Genomic DNA, 15194 nt, shown 5'->3' with positions numbered 1-15194 from the left:
AGCTGGCAGCCACTCCAGGCAGCAGGTTGCCCTGTCCACGGCCTTTGTCCACAGCTGCAGCTTCTCCTCTTTCCTGGGAGGCCTCCACTCTATTGTTGGCTGAAAGGGTCAGGCCCCGCAGCCACGTGCATTATTGATGCTCATGCGTAAGGCGGGACACTCAGGGGCGGGGCGTAGATTAAGACCTTAGCCCCCTCCGGAGCTGAACCCTGTGGCCTGCCGCTGAGGGCGCCCTCGGGGCCATCAGATCCTAGGGAAGAGGAGAGGAGGGAGACGCCAGGAAGCCATGGGTGGGAGGAAGGGCAAAGCGCCCCAGCGCCCGGAGGGAACCGAAAAGCTAGCCTCGGGGCAGCAGGAATCAGGGTCAGTCAGCACAGACGGCGCGCCCAGCCAGGAACGCCGAAAGAGCCGAAAGGGCCGCCGCAAGGGCCGCAGTAAGGCCCGCGGGGCGAGACTGGTCTTGGAGCCCGCCACCGCGGGAGGCCAGGAGAACCCTGGTGGGCGCAGGAAGTCCACCGTAGAGGAGAAGGGCGACTGGGGCCTGCCAGAGGCTGGGCCGCAGCCAGAGGCCAAGAGGAGCCAAGGCAGCGAGCGGCGTCGGGGATGCGGGCCTAAGGAGAGCCACAAGCCCGAGGACGGCTGCGGAGGGTGCCTGGAGGAGAAGAGTCTCCCCCGAGGAGGAGGGCGGACACGCGAGCGCGACCGCCGCAGGCGGAGAGGAAAAGGGCACAGCCGCTCGGTTCGGCCGGGCCGCCGAGAGACCCGGGGCCTCGATGGGGACACGTCGGGTGCAGATGGGGGCAGTTCCTGCCGGGACAGCGAAGCCCGAGAGGCCTGGGAGAGCGGCAGCCAGGGCGGCGGGGTGCCGGAGCTGCGGCCCAACTCGGAACAAACGGACACGGGCTCTGGAGGCACCCAAACCGGTCTGGAGCCAGCGCTGGAGACGCCAGGAGAGCGCCCGAGCAGCGATGGCATCAGCAGCGACGGCAGGGGCAGCTACCAGCCCTCTACCGAGCCCCAGAGCCCGGAAGGGTCGTCGGGGGCGAGGCCCCAGGGAGAGAATGAGGATTCTGGGACAGACACGGACTCGAATCTGGAGGGGGCCGGGCCTGGACGGAGCCCATGGGCAGCCCCAGGAACGGCGAGCCGGGCCACTGAGGCCGAAAAGGCTGAGCCGGACGGAAAAGCCACGGCTTCTAGTCCCCTCGAGGGCAGCCGCGCACGCGTCCCCCGGAGCTTGCGGGCTTCTCGAGACCCAAAGCCGGCCCGAGACGCAAGGGACAATGGCCTGCAGCTGGAGGCAGAGCCGCGGGGCGCCGAGCCCGTAAGAGCCGAGGCCTCGACTGCCCGGGGTCAACGCCGCCAGGTTGGAAAGGTGGTGGGGAAGGTGCAAGGTACGGCGGGAGAGAGCGTAGCGGGAACTGGAGGAGGAGACGGGTTCAGGGACCTAGCGCCGCTGGCCGCCCTAGTGGCGCTCCGCAAGCTCCCCGCGAGGCCTCCGCCAGGCCCAGGTCCCCAGGCGGCGGGCCCTCGCCCCTCCGGCCTCAAGGAGCGGCTCCGCTGCGTGGCACGGGTTCTAGGCCTTCTGCGGTGGCTTAGGCTGCGGCTCCGGCAACAGGCAGCCGGGGCGCCCGGGGTGGGCGGGGCGCGGGGGGGCGGAGGCTCAGGTGGGTGAGGGGCGGGGCCGCGGGCCTGGGCTGCGACGCCGTCTAGTGCTGAGCCTGGCGTGTGTAGTGGGGCTCAGGGGGCGACCATGGGCTCCCCCTGGCGGCGGCCTGAGCTCCCCGCAGGTTGCAAAAAGCGCAGTCCCTGACGACCCTTCCGAGAACCAGGACCGGACTCCAGATCCCAAGTTCGCGGTCGTCTTCCCCAGGATCCACACGGCAGGGAGGGCCTCACGCAGCCGTAGTTCAGAGGAAGGGTCCGCGGACCCCCCCCGCCGGGGAGGTGCGCGTTTGGCCTTGTGCAGGAGACAGTGAGGGGCACAGGGCGAGTGGAGAAGGGGTGGCCGAGCCCCTCCACAGCTCTCTCCTCGGCCCAACTTTCTCCGACGAGCCCCCACTCGACGATAGCGGCTCCAGCAGCGAGGCGGAGCCGGAGACCTTGGGAGCCGAGGCTCCAGTGCACTGGGCGCAGAGCTCGGACGCCCATGAGGACCCTGGGCTTGGCACCGAAGCACTGCTGCCCCGACTCACCTTGGAGACCCGCCAGCGGCGGGAGAGGAGCCCAGGCCCCCGCGGGTCCCTGAGGGATCGGTGGGAGCCGGAGGATGAGGCCGAGGAGGCGCTGGAGAGAGACCTGGAGCTGAGCATCGGGCCGGGCCTGGAGGCGCTACCATTTTCCGGCCTCGGGGACGGCCTAGAAGGCACCGAGGACCTGGCCCGGCTGCGGTGAGTGGGCGCGGTGCCAAATCTACCGTGCCCTGGGTCACACTTGCCCGTATCCCATTCTACTCCCATTTTTATGAATTGTGTCCTTAGAAGGGATTTTGCCTCACAAAAGTTCGCTTGGCTGGAAGGGGTAGGTGAGAGGAGAAAATCAGGTGCCCTTTCCTTCCCTAACTGGCACAAGGCTTCCCTCTGGGTTGCTGGCCTGGTCCTGCTTGTAGCCCCCACAGAGGCCCCTGTGTCATGGGAGGAGCTTCCAGATGGTACATGACCCTAACTGTGCAGCCAGTGCTTCTGTCCCCAACACCCTGCTCCTTTACCCTGCTTCCCCACAGGCTGGTGTGTGACAACTCCATTCTGCTCTGCCTCAAGAAGAGGTTTCACCTGGGCCGAATCTATGTATGAGGCTGGGATTCTCTTTCCCCTGGGATCAGAGGGCTTCCCTCCAGCCCCCCTGGAGCCTCTCCCTCCTTCCTTCTCCCTGGGCTGGAGGAGGTCCTCTCTGGGGTCCTGCAGGGCAGGGCAGGGGCCGGGGGCATCAAAGGGCCACTCCATTTGCATCACCTGCTCCCTCCATGTTCTGGTGAGAGCTTCTGCTTTCTTCCCAGACCTTTGGGGGGGCCCTCCTGCTCGCTCTGAACCCCCACCGGCCCCTGCCTCTCTTCTCACCTGAGGTCATGGCTAGCTACCTTCCCAGGAAGGCCCCCAACACCACCCGGTAAGTGAATTTGTCACAGCAGCCCCCAGGTGGCTAAGCCCCAGCATGTCCCACTGATTGAGGACCTGGGGACAGTGGGCGTGACCTGCCTGCACCCAAGAGGGCCCCAGATGCCCACCTCCAGTAACCTTCTCATCTGCGCCCATCCTCCTCCCCCAGACACATCTTTGCCATCGCGGCATCAGCCTATATCCTGTCTCAGAGCACTGGGCAGGGCACATGCATCCTCCTGGGGTAAGTGGTGTCCGCCCTGCACGGTTGAACCCTCAGGCCACACTGAGGGCTGGAGTAGGGGGGATGTGAGGGCTGCATTTGAAACTGCCAGTCTGATACACTGTTGGGTGGCAGCTCTGGACTTCCTAAGATTGCGCTCCTGGCTGAAGTCACCACGTGTCTCCCTTGAATGTGGCATCTTGGGGGCTTTTTTTTTTTTCTGTTTAGTCTCTATGTCCTGGCTCTGTTTCTGCATTTCTGGGAGTCTCATTTAGGGTAGGTGTCACTTCCAGGTGGGCATAGCCCCACTTTGGGGCTCAGGTCATCCTATGTGCCCCTTCCTGGAGACACTGCCAGCCCCTCCCCCCTGCAGTGGGCCCAGTGGCTCTGGGAAGACAGAAGCTGCGAAAAAGATTGTGCAGTTCCTAAGTAGCCTGGAGCAGGAGCAGACGAGGGACAGAGGGTGTCAGGTGAGGGGCAGCTGGCCATCTACCAGGGATCCAAGAGGGACCATCCTACTCCTTTGGGCCAGGAAGATGGTCTTCAGGCCTCTGGCTTCTTCTCCGGGGCAGTCCCAGGCATTGTCTCCTGTGGGAGCAGGGTGGGCTGGGGGGACTGACACCCCCATCGCCATGGACCAACAGAGCTCCTGGGTACAGTGTCCTCAGCTGGGATGCCTGGTCAGTGGGCACCTCTGCTGCCACAGGGGATACCTGAATGCCCCTTCCCCATCCAGCTGGATGATGTGCTGCGCATGCTCAGCAGCTTTGGCCATGCCAAGACAGTCCTCAATGCCAATGCCAGTCGCTTTGGCCAGGTCTTCTGCCTCCGCCTGCAGCAGTGAGTGATGGGGGTCCAGGTGGGCAGGGGCATCCATGAGCTGTTCCCTTTATTGGGAACCTGAGGCTGCTGCCCCTCGGTCCAGCCCACGGTAGGTCCCATTCTGAGTGGGGCCGCCGGGTTGCATGTACCTTGAGTCCCCTTACCAAGTGTCCTGTGCCCACAGCGGGGTCGTCCTGGGGGCATCTGTGTCACATTACCTGCTTGAGACCTCAAGAGTGGTGTTTCAGGTAAGACCCTCCCTGCTGCTTCCAGAGTGGGAAAAGGGGAGGGGCCACTGTAAAGGACTGTGGTCCCTCCGCCCCCGGGCTTGCCTACCCTAGGACTTGTCCTTGGTCCCCTGGGACACATGGAAGCCACTGCTTCCCCTAAGCCAGTCCTTCCCCACTAGGCCCAGGCTGAGCGGAGCTTCCACGTTTTTTACGAGCTTCTGGCGGGGCTGGACCCCATGGAACGGGAGCAGCTCTCCCTACAGGGGCCGGAGACCTTCTACTATCTCAACCAGGTAGTGCTGGGTGGCAGGACCTGCCCAAGGATGGGTCTTGCGGCAGGCGTTTGAGAAGAGGGAGGCTGTGGGTGGCCAGGCCCTGCCCCCGCACCTCTCACCCTTGCTGTGCTCTGCAGGGCAGGGCCTGCCGGCTCCAGGGCAAGGAGGATGCCCAGAACTTCCCAGGACTGTTGAAGGCCCTGCAGGCACTGGGCTTGTGCGCTGAGGAGTTGACTGCAGTCTGGGCTGTGCTGGCCACCGTCCTGCAACTGGGCAACATCTGCTTCTCCTCTTCAGAGGTGAGCTTCCTCTGAAGCACTGGATTGGTGGTGGCTTATTTGCATAATCAGGGCAGCAATAATGACACCAAACACTTGTGTGTCAGAGACAGCAAAGCCCTCACCACTGCCCTGGAAAGCACATGAACTCCCATTGTATAGATGAGAAAACTGAGACGTGGGTCCTCTGCATCTATACCAGTTCTGTCCCACTAAGCTGCCAAGGATACTTGGCATTAATTATCCTAAGAAGGCTAGTTAGCATTAATTGAGCAGATATTATGTACCTGACACTCATGTAAATCACTTTACATTTTTTTAAGGAGTTGCGTCTCAATTTTTGTATGTTTCTCACTAATCTTCATTGTATTATACACTTGTTAAGTTGACATACTTTAGAAATGATAGCCTTTTTGGACAAGCTCAAAGCAAAAGAAATGTGATGAATGTGGGATTTGTTAGAAAATCTTTTTTTTTAATTGAAGTGTAGTTGATTTACGATGATGTGTAGTTTTCTGGTGCACAGCATAGTGATTCAATCACACACAGATATATTCTTTTTCATTTTCCTCTCCGTTATAGGTTATTACAAGCTCTTGAATGTAGTTCCCTGTGCTGTACAGCAGGACCCTGTTGTTGATGTGTTTTATATAGAGTAGTTTGTATCTGTTAATCCCAACTCCCAATCTATTCCTGCCCCCCACATGTATTTTCTCATTCAGTTCTCCTGACAACACAACACCATAACATGAAGGTTACAGTTTCCCCTTTTACCAGTAAGACAGTGGGGGCTCAGAGAGGGAAAGAGACTTGTCAGGGCCGGCCAGCTAGTGAGAGGTAAAGGCAGGATTCACACCCAGGGTCCTCAGACTCCAGAGCTGGCTCCTACCTTCCCAGATCTACCTTCGGATAATAGGGCACCTTGCCAGGCAAAGCATAGCCCTGGCCCTGCCCTGTGGGATGTGGCTGTTCCACATGCAGGGCTCTCCCTGCTCCCTCCCTCCTCTGTCCAGAGGGAGTCCCGGGAGGTGGCTGCCGTGTCCAGCTGGGCCGAGATCCACACAGCAGCCCGGCTGCTGCGGGTGCCACCTGAGCGCCTGGAGGGGGCTGTCACCAGGAGGGTCGTGGTGAGCTCGAGGGCCCTGGGGAGGCAGGGACCTGACGGGCCTGCCTGAAGTCTTGGGGGGCACCAGTGTGGGCCTTGGGCCTGACATACCACCTGCACCTCCTCTGCCCTCAGGAGACGCCCTACGGCCAGGTCTTGAGATCCCTGCCTGTGGAAAGTGCCATCGATGCCAGGTGGTCCTGGGGGCAGGAGAGAGCTGTAAGTGGGCCTGGAGCCCTGCTGCTCGTGGCTCACCCAGCACACCCACAGGGACGCCCTGGCCAAGGCCCTGTACTCGCGGCTCTTCACCTGGCTTCTGAGGAGGAGCAACACGCGGCTGGCACCCACCGCGGAGGGAGGCAGCGCGGACGCTGTCACTGTCGTGGACGTCTATGGCTTTGAGGTCCTCCTTGGGGTGGGGCCCAGGAAGGCATGCCCACTTCATGCTGGTTACTTCTGGGGACCCCAGCAGCTCTCCTGTGGGGACCCTGGTGCACTGCTGGCCTGTCTGACCATCAGATGGTCCGTGAGACAGCTGTCCTGTCCAGTTCTGACATAACCTCTGGAAAGTTCTATCCTGCTTGGCCTTGCAGAGTCTCACAGGAGCCTCTAAGGCAGCAAAAGACCCTAGGATGGGTCAGCCCACAGCCTTACTCCCATGTACCAAGAGAGGGGAGAGAGAGAATTCCCCAGACCACCCTGAGTTTTCATAAGCCCTTCATCCCTTTCCAGAAGATCTGCCTCCTCAGGGCAGGGAGGAGGGGACAAGAGCAAGAGGAGGTGGCCCCGACCTCAGCCCCTGGATGGGCACTGTTCACTCTCCCCTGCTATCTCCTCTCCAGTGTGTCCTTGGTGACCATCCCCTCTCTGAGGAGGGTGATGACCGTGGCGTGTGTGTGTGCATGCACACAAGTGTGTACTTTCATGTGTGTTTTAGAGTGTGTCAGGAGTCTGTACAAAGATACATGAAGTGGGGTCTCTGCTGGGCTTATTAGTAAAGTGCTAGTGGCGGGGGGGACAGAGGAAGGAGCCTGCATTCCTACAGGAGGAATGTTGGAAGGCTTCTTGGAGGCAGCATCCTGGAGCCTTGCTTATGCAGATGTGGGATTCTGGTAGTCAGGGATCTAGGTCATAGGAGAAGCTGCCTTCCAGGCCACAGGATGGCTATGACCAGAGGCCTGAGGCCTCACAGTCATGCTGAGGCAGAGGGCAGAAGTGTGGGTTCTGGGGGGAGGCCTGACTGTGGCTGGGGCAGGGCCGAGGTGGCCAGCACACTGTGAGGGTCTTTGGGGTTGACCCTGGAGGCTGAAGCATCAGCCCTGGGGCAGCACTCCTGCCTAGAGCCAGGGAGAATGTGGGCAGCTGTGGGAGGGGATGAAGGATACTGGCCTGGGCACTGGCCCTTATAGCTACCCTGTGCACCCTCCCTCGTGTGGGTGCCCCCTCATTGCCCACGTGCCCCCAGGCGTTGCGAGTCAATGGGCTGGAACAGCTGTGCAACAACCTCGCCAGCGAGCGCCTACAGCTCTTCTCCAGCCAGAAGCTACGGGCCCAGGAGGAGGTAGGGGGAGCTGGGAATGGAGGTGGCAGGGGGACACCCAGCTATTTCCCAGGACAGAGGACATCCCTGGTAAAGAGAGGGCACGGCACTGAGAGTTCTGCCCCAAAACCCCCTTGCTATGGGCCACCTCAGTCCTTCTGAGCCTCAGTTTACTCATCTATAAAATGGGAAGGCCACCCCTGCTCTGGCTCAAATGAGGTTCCCCACAAACACAGGTGGTCTCTATAAACCAGTGCTGGCTATTCCCAGGAGGAGTGTCAGCGAGAGTTGCTGCCCTGGGTGCCCATCCCCCAGCCTTCGCAGGAGTCCTGCCTGGATCTCCTGGTAGACCAGCCCCACAGCCTCCTCAGTATCCTGGATGCCCAGACATGGCTGTCTCAGGTGAGCCCCCAGTGTAGGGTACAAGGAGTGGGAGCCCTGGTGGCCACACTGGAGCCACTGGGACCTCCCAGGGCAGCAATCTGGTGATGAAGTCCTGTGACCCTGCCCACAGGCCCTCAGCACAGCCTGGAAGGCAGGGGCCAAACTGGGTTCAGATCCCATCTCTGGGTGATCTTGAGTGAGCTGCCCACATCTCTGAGGTTCCTTGAGTCCTGGCTACAGAAGGGGACAATAGTGCCTGAGGGGCAGAGTGGTGGGGACTATACAGGGCTCATGAGGAGCTTGTGAGGGGGCCTCAAGCCAGTAGGGGGCAAACCTCAGGGCCCTGGTGCACACTTCCAATAAATACTGACTGCCTTCCACCCACTCCTACCTGATGGCTCCCTTGTTCCTCTCCAGCCTCTCCCCTACTTTGTTTTCCGACACTCATGTCCACAAGCAATTATGGTTTATTTATTCATTGACTCTGCCCTGTGCTAGACTGAGCTCTGTAAGGGCTGGGTCTTCGTCTAAAGAGTTCAAGCTCTACTCACAGAGCCTGACACACGTTAAGGGTTCCTTAAATATTGAATACATGAGTGTGTGTATATATGTGCCAGGAGCTGTGCTAGGGGTAAAAAACGGGCAAAATAGAACCACCCCTCCCCTCTGAGAGCCTGCAATGTAACCGGAGAGAGATGTTAATTAAAAACACACACGCACAGAATCAAACACAAAACCACAGCTGTGTGGTGCTGCGGGCGGGTGTGAGGGCCAGGAGAGCTCGGCGGGGGCTTGTGCCTTCCCTGGGGTCTGAGGCCATAGAAGCGAAATACACCATGACCCCTAAAATGAGATGACCTCTCTGCCCAATTATAGGTTCAAAATGAAAGCGGCAAAATAACGGTAAAATAGTCAAATGTGATTATAATAGTTCATTGATCGATAAAATATGAATATGAAAGTATATAACATATAATGGATATGAGCATGTAAAAATATGTTCTATTAATATATAATATTTCTTAACAGTCGTATGTATTTGAAATCTATCACTCGATAAATACTGTGTTAATTCATTAATGATCGCTTTTCCCAGTTCACCTTTCATCAAGTTTTATTGAAACTGGTCACAGGCATCTTTTGTCTGGAATCCTCCGGCTTGGTTCAGCAACACCACCTAGGTCTCCATTATTTGCTTCAAATAACCTTTCAAGCTGGTGTTGGGTGTTGACCCTGGAATTGTTACGCCCGGCTTCATGTCCTGTTTATATATAAGGCAGGCTTCCCCAAGTATTTGTTGTTATGAATTCCTTAGCTCCATGCAATAACCTCTCACTGGGTGACTTTTTAGAAGTACTTTGAAAGACTTGTTTAGATACACCTGTCACTGTGAGACCAGACTCCCAGGAGTGATGGCTAAATCTGCCTTAAAGTCCCCAAGCCACGTTTCCTTTAAATGATTTTATCAAGCATCCCCCAAGCCACCAAATCTCTATTGACTGAGGTTTCTGTGCATGAGGCTACTGTGTCTTAGATAGCACTCGATTGTTCAAAACAGTCACTGGGAGAGAGACCGCGCCCTTTATAAGGACCCAGATACGGAGCGACTCTTCCTGAAAAAGAAGTTTGGGGAACAAAACCAAAGCTCACTTTCTGTCTGTGGTCCCTGGGGGCAGGGGAGGACGCACAGTCCCGGCAGGGGAACAGCATGTGTGTGCAAAGGCCTGAGAAGCTCTTCCTCTTGCCAGGCCACGGACCACACCTTCCTGCAGAAGTGCCACTACCACCATGGTGACCACCCATGCTACGCCAAGCCCCAGCTGCCCCTCCCCATCTTCACCGTGCGGCACTATGCCGGGACTGTCACCTACCAGGTATCAGGGTGAATCAGGGCAGACTCCTGGGTGAGTCAGTGAGGGCACTGTGGCCCTGGTGAGTCACCTGACAGGTGATAGGAGTAAGTGTGGGGAGGCCCCTTCTGAGCCTTGGCCATCTGTCCCCTACCTGGGCCCTCGGCCTTGCTCAGGGCATGATTTATTGTGGGGGTGGGGGAGATAATTGGGCTTTTTTTTAGTTCATTTGGCTTTTTAACATTTTTTAAATTTATTTTTAAATTTTTTATTCTTGAGTTTTATTTGGGGGGGGAGATAATATTTATTTATTATCATTACTTTTTTCCTTAACGAAGGTACTAGGGATCAAACCCATGACCTTGTGCTTGCTAAGCATGTGCTCTACCACTGAGCTATATCCTCCCCACCCCTTAATTTTTTTTTAATGGAGGTACTGGGGATTGAACCCAGGACCTCGGGCATGCTAACCCTAAGCACAGGCTCTACAACTGAGCTATTCCCTCACCCCCCAATTTGTGTCATATTTTAGATTCCATATGTAAGTGACATCACATGATGTTTGTCTTTCTCTTTATGGTTTACTTCACTTAGTATGATTATCTCTAGGTCCATCCATGTTGCTGCAAATGGCATTATTTCATTTGTTTTTTATGGCTGAGTAGTATTCCATTGTATATATATACCACATCTTTATCCAGTCATCTGTCAATGGACATTTAGGTTGCTTCCATGTCTTGGCTATTATAAATAGTGCTGCTATGAACACTGGGGTGCATGTATCTGTTCGAATTATAGTTTTCTCCAGAATTTCCTTCCTTTTTATGGCTGATTAATATTCCATTATATGGATAGATCACATTTTGTTTATCCATCAATCTGTTGATGGACGCTTGAGTTGTTCCATGTTTTGGCTATTGTGGATAATGCTGCTGCAAACATGGGTATACAAGTAACTGAGTCTCTGCTTTCAGTTCTTTTATGGATCTACCTGGGAGTAGGTTTGCTGGGTGACATGGTAATTCCATGTCTACTTTTCTGAGGAGCCACCAAACTATTTTCCTGCACCACTTTACATTCCCACCACTTAACTCCCACTATGTATGGGAGTTAAGGTTTTTCTGCATTCTTGCCAAAACTTGTTATTTTCCATTTTTAAAAAGTTGCAGTCATCCTAGTGGGCGTGAAGTGGTGTCTCATTGTGGTTTTGATTTGCATTTCTCTAATGACTAATGATACTGAGCATCTTTTCATGTGCTTCTTGGCCATGTGTGTATCTTTGGAGAAATGTCTATTCAAGTCCTTTGTCCATTTGAGTTGAGTTGTTTTGGTTTTTTCTTATTGAATTATAGGAGTTCTTTGCATGGTCTGGATATTAATCCCTTATCTGATATGTGATATTATCTCCCATTTGGTGGGTTGTCTTTTCACTCTCTTAATACTGTATTTGGATGCACAGAAGTTTTTCATTTTGATGAAACCCAGTTTATCTTTTCTTTTGTTGCCTGTGCTTTTAGTGTCATGTTCAGAAAATCATTGTCAAGTCCAATGTCATGAAGCTTTCTCCCTTGTTTTCTTCTAAGTTTTATAGTTTCAGGTCTTACGTTTAGGTCTTTGGTCCATTCATTTTGACTTAATTTTGGTATATGTTGTGAGACAAGAGTCCAACTTCAAAGGTGGCCTTTTAACTCAGGGGAGAGGCTGGCTTATTTGCCGAAGGGACTGCACCCCCCCCAGCCTTCTCTCTTTGGCTTCCCAGCCCCCCCCCCCCCCACATACTCTCTTGCAGGTTCACAAGTTTCTAAACAGAAACCGGGATCATCTTGACCCTGCCGTGGTGGACATGCTTGCCCAGAGCCAGCTTCAGGTGCCCCTGCCAGCCCCACACTCTGTCCCCCAGCTCTGCCCTCCTCACCTGCAGTCTTGCCCAAGGAGCTTGCCCTTATGCCCCTGGCACCTTGAACCTTTGGCTGGCCCACCCTGGCTCCCCGGGGGTGAGAGCAGGCTGGGCTCTGGACAGGCCCAGGTGAGCCGGCTCGGCCCCCTCCTGCCCTCCAGCTGGTGGGCAGCCTGTTCCAGGAAGCAGAGCCCGAGTCCAGGAGAGGACGAGGCAAACCCACGCTGGCCTCTCGCTTCCAGTGTTCCCTGGGGGACCTCGTAGCCCAGCTGGGCAGGTGAGAATAGTGCCCCTAACACCCAAGCCCAGGGAGTCTGAATCGGGGGGCCAGTCTGTGCTCAAGTGACCCTCTCACCCACCAGGAGCCATGTCTGTTTCATCCAGTGCCTCAGCCCCAACCCGGGAAAGGTGAGCTCTCCCAGCACCTGGCCCCAGAGCCCTCTCACCCCTGCCCGGCCCTTCTCAGCCTCCTCACTCCTCCTCATGCCCGGTCCCCGCATTCCCCACGGCTTTAAGCGCCTCAACTCTAGCTCTCATTGGCTCTGTCCCACGGCCACAGAAGCCGGGCCTCTTCGACGTGGGTCACGTGGCAGGCCAGCTGCGCCAGGCAGGCATCCTGGAGGCCATATGTACCCGCAGCGCCAACTTCCCTGTTCGCGTGCCCTTCCAGGCCTTCCTGGCCAGGTAGGGCCCCAGGATGGGGGCAGCCAAGGGCCCAGGCACCTCTGGGCCAGATCACTAGGAAGGCCCCCTAGAGTGACTGGCAGATCTGGGGTTCCTTCAGAGTGGAGATGGACCCATTATCCAAGGGACCCTGGGCCTGATGTCCAACCCTCTCTCCTTCCATTTCTCTCTCTCCTCTCCCTCCCTCCCTGCCTTCTTCCACTATTCACTACCCTGCACCCTCCATCCCCTCCAGGCCTTCATGCATTCACTGCCCTCCTCCTTTCAGCAAAACTCTCCTGGGTGCCTGGCTTTCCTACTTTGGAAAATAGGCACTTTCCAAATCATTGTTGAATGACTTATTGACCGAATAGACCCCGAGGGGCTCAGGGTGTCACATGAATGGAGGGAGGTCCTCATTGTGCTTGTTCCTACCTTGTTTCTCCATCCTTGGGGCAGGTTCCAGGCCCTGGGGACAGAGGGGCAGGGAGAGCTCTCTGACCGGGAAAGGTGTAGCGTCATCCTGAACCAGGTGCTTGGGGCTGAGTCACCACTCTGTCACCTGGGAGCCACCCAGGTGGGTGGTATGTATGCCCAGAGACGCAGGCATGGCTGGAAATGGGGAGGAGCATTCTGGGACTAACTCAGGATTTGGTGTTCTTCTGGATGGTGGGGAGATGGGGTGGGGCTGGGTGTCCTGGGGAACCCCAGAAGAATCGACTGGCTGGCAGGGAAGAGGTGGAGGCCTCGGGAGAAGGGCAGGGTGGGCCCCGGCCCTCTGGCACCCACAGCTGTCTTGCCTCCAGCCCCAACCTCCGCCCCCAGGTCCTGCTGCAGGAGCCAGGATGGCAGCAGCTGGAGCAGCACAGGGCCCAGCAGCGCTCCCAGGCCCTGCTCACTCTGCACCGAGGCCTCCGCGTCTGCATCTCCCGCCAGCGCCTCCGCCTCCTGCCACGGATGCAGGCCCGCGTGCGAGGACTCCAGGCCAGGTCTGCAGGGTAGGGTGAGACTGCAGGCCTCCTCACGGTGGTGGTGGGGCAGGTTCAGGAAGACATAGGGCCTCGCGGCAAGTCTGCCTGCATCCTATCAGCACTGGACTCTTCCTTGACAGACTCCACCCCACCTATACCCATGCGGTCTCTGCTTGAATACCTCCAGTCACAAGAAGCTTGTTACCAGCTGAGGCCACTCAGACCTGCGGTCTTGACTCCTTGGCTATTCTTTTTTCTCATCTGTTCTTCACTCTGCAGCAAGCATACTCTTTTAAACAAGTGAATCGTGTTGTGTGAGGCCCTGCCTACCTCTCCAGCCTCAATTTAGGCCAGACTTTTACACTCCAGACTCTTTGGACTTCTTGGTCCTACGATGCTGCCCTCACGCTTCTCACCCATTAACTCCCCCCAGTCACCCTTCCCAGCCCATCTTCACTCATTCACCCAACAGCTGTTGGTTGACCATCTTCTCCATCTACCCTGGGCCAGATGCTGGCAACACAGGGACCAAGGCAGCGATGGTGCCTCCTAGGCTAGCCGGGGACTCAGAGCAGACAGTAAAGCAGCCTCCAGTCGCCCCAAAGCAGGTTGTGAAAGGACCAAGAACAAAATGAGGGCAGTGCCTTGGACACCAGGGAAGCCTCTGGTGAGGGGGCACCCATCACCACTATCTGTTTCCAAAACATTTTCATCGCCAACAGGAACTCTGGACCCATTCAGCAAGGATCCCCCACTCTCCTTTTCCAATGTGTCCATATCTGGTACAGTGCTTTTTTTTTGTTTTTTTTTTAAGGGGGTAATTAGGTTTATTTATTTTTAATGGAGGTACTGGGGATTGAACCCAGGACCTTGTGTATGCTAAGCAGGCAAACTACCACTGAGCTATACCCTTCCCCCTTCAAGTTTCTGCTTTCAATTCATTTGCGTTTTTACTTATGAGTGGAATTCCTGGATCATATGGGAATTCTGTGTTTACCTTTTTGAGGAATTGCCAAACTATTTTCCTCAGTGGTTACACCATTTTGTATTCCTGCCAGCAAGGTGTGAAGGTTCTGGTTTCTCTACATCCTGGTCAATATTTGTTATTTTCCGCTTTTTGAGTTAAAGCCATGATTCCTAGGGGGTGTGAAGGGCTGATTTGCATTTCCCCAGTGAATAATGATGTTGCACATCTTTTCATGTGCCTCTTGGCCATTTGTGTATCTTCTTTGGAGAAATGTCTCTTCAAGTCCTCTGCCTGCTTTTTCTTTCCTTTTTTTTCTCATTGAGTTGTAGGAGTTCTCTATATATTCTAGATATTAAGCCCTTATCAACTATATGATTTGCAAGTGGTCTCCCATTCTGTGAATTCTCTTTTCACTCTCTTGATAGTGTCCTGTGATGTACAAAAGCTGTAGATTAATTTTTAAATGTTTATCTGCTCAGGGCTCCTTCACTGAGGAGTCTGGTCCCTTTTTACATCTGGAAAATTCTCAAAGATACTGTCTCTTCCAGGATCTCCTATTAGATTTCCAGTAATGTTATTTTTTTCGTTTTCAGAAATACTGCTTATTTTTTTAATGGTGTTTATTTATTTATTGTTTATTCATTTAAAAGAAAATTTGGACAGGGGGCAGGTAATTAGGTTTTGTAATTTATTTATCTTTAACGGAGGTGCTGGGGATTGAACCCAGGACTTTGTGCATGCTAGGCAGGTACTCTACCACTAAGCTATATTCTCCCCCTAGAAATTCTGCTTCTTAAATCATAATATGCCAGACTCTATTCTAACTAGTTACACCATTAATTCATTTAATCTTATCGTGGGGCAGGTATTACAATAATTCTCATTTTAGAGATG

At 55.3% G+C, this 15194-nt stretch overlaps 1 protein-coding gene across 1 annotated transcript in view; it reads left to right on the top strand.

Moving 5' to 3' along the window:
• The first annotated feature begins 286 nt into the window (after window positions 1–286).
• Window positions 287–15194, top strand: part of MYO15B (myosin XVB) — a 30470-nt gene continuing 15562 nt past the window's right edge. Inside the window, 23 exon segments of the mRNA XM_064494783.1 lie at window positions 287–1667; window positions 1735–1931; window positions 1933–2390; window positions 2723–2786; window positions 2996–3105; window positions 3265–3343; window positions 3666–3788; window positions 4055–4158; window positions 4325–4388; window positions 4550–4663; window positions 4783–4944; window positions 5937–6050; window positions 6164–6222; window positions 6299–6431; window positions 7494–7589; window positions 7839–7970; window positions 9701–9826; window positions 11592–11669; window positions 11861–11976; window positions 12062–12107; window positions 12259–12383; window positions 12822–12939; window positions 13188–13351. Of these exon segments, the coding sequence (XP_064350853.1) occupies window positions 287–1667; window positions 1735–1931; window positions 1933–2390; window positions 2723–2786; window positions 2996–3105; window positions 3265–3343; window positions 3666–3788; window positions 4055–4158; window positions 4325–4388; window positions 4550–4663; window positions 4783–4944; window positions 5937–6050; window positions 6164–6222; window positions 6299–6431; window positions 7494–7589; window positions 7839–7970; window positions 9701–9826; window positions 11592–11669; window positions 11861–11976; window positions 12062–12107; window positions 12259–12383; window positions 12822–12939; window positions 13188–13351 (4163 nt within the window).

The sequence above is a fragment of the Camelus dromedarius genome, chromosome 16 (genome assembly GCF_036321535.1).
Source record: "Camelus dromedarius isolate mCamDro1 chromosome 16, mCamDro1.pat, whole genome shotgun sequence".
NCBI lineage: Eukaryota > Metazoa > Chordata > Mammalia > Artiodactyla > Camelidae > Camelus > Camelus dromedarius.
The sequence above is the reverse complement of the archived record's forward strand: the minus strand, read 5'-3'. Positions and strand labels throughout refer to the sequence as shown.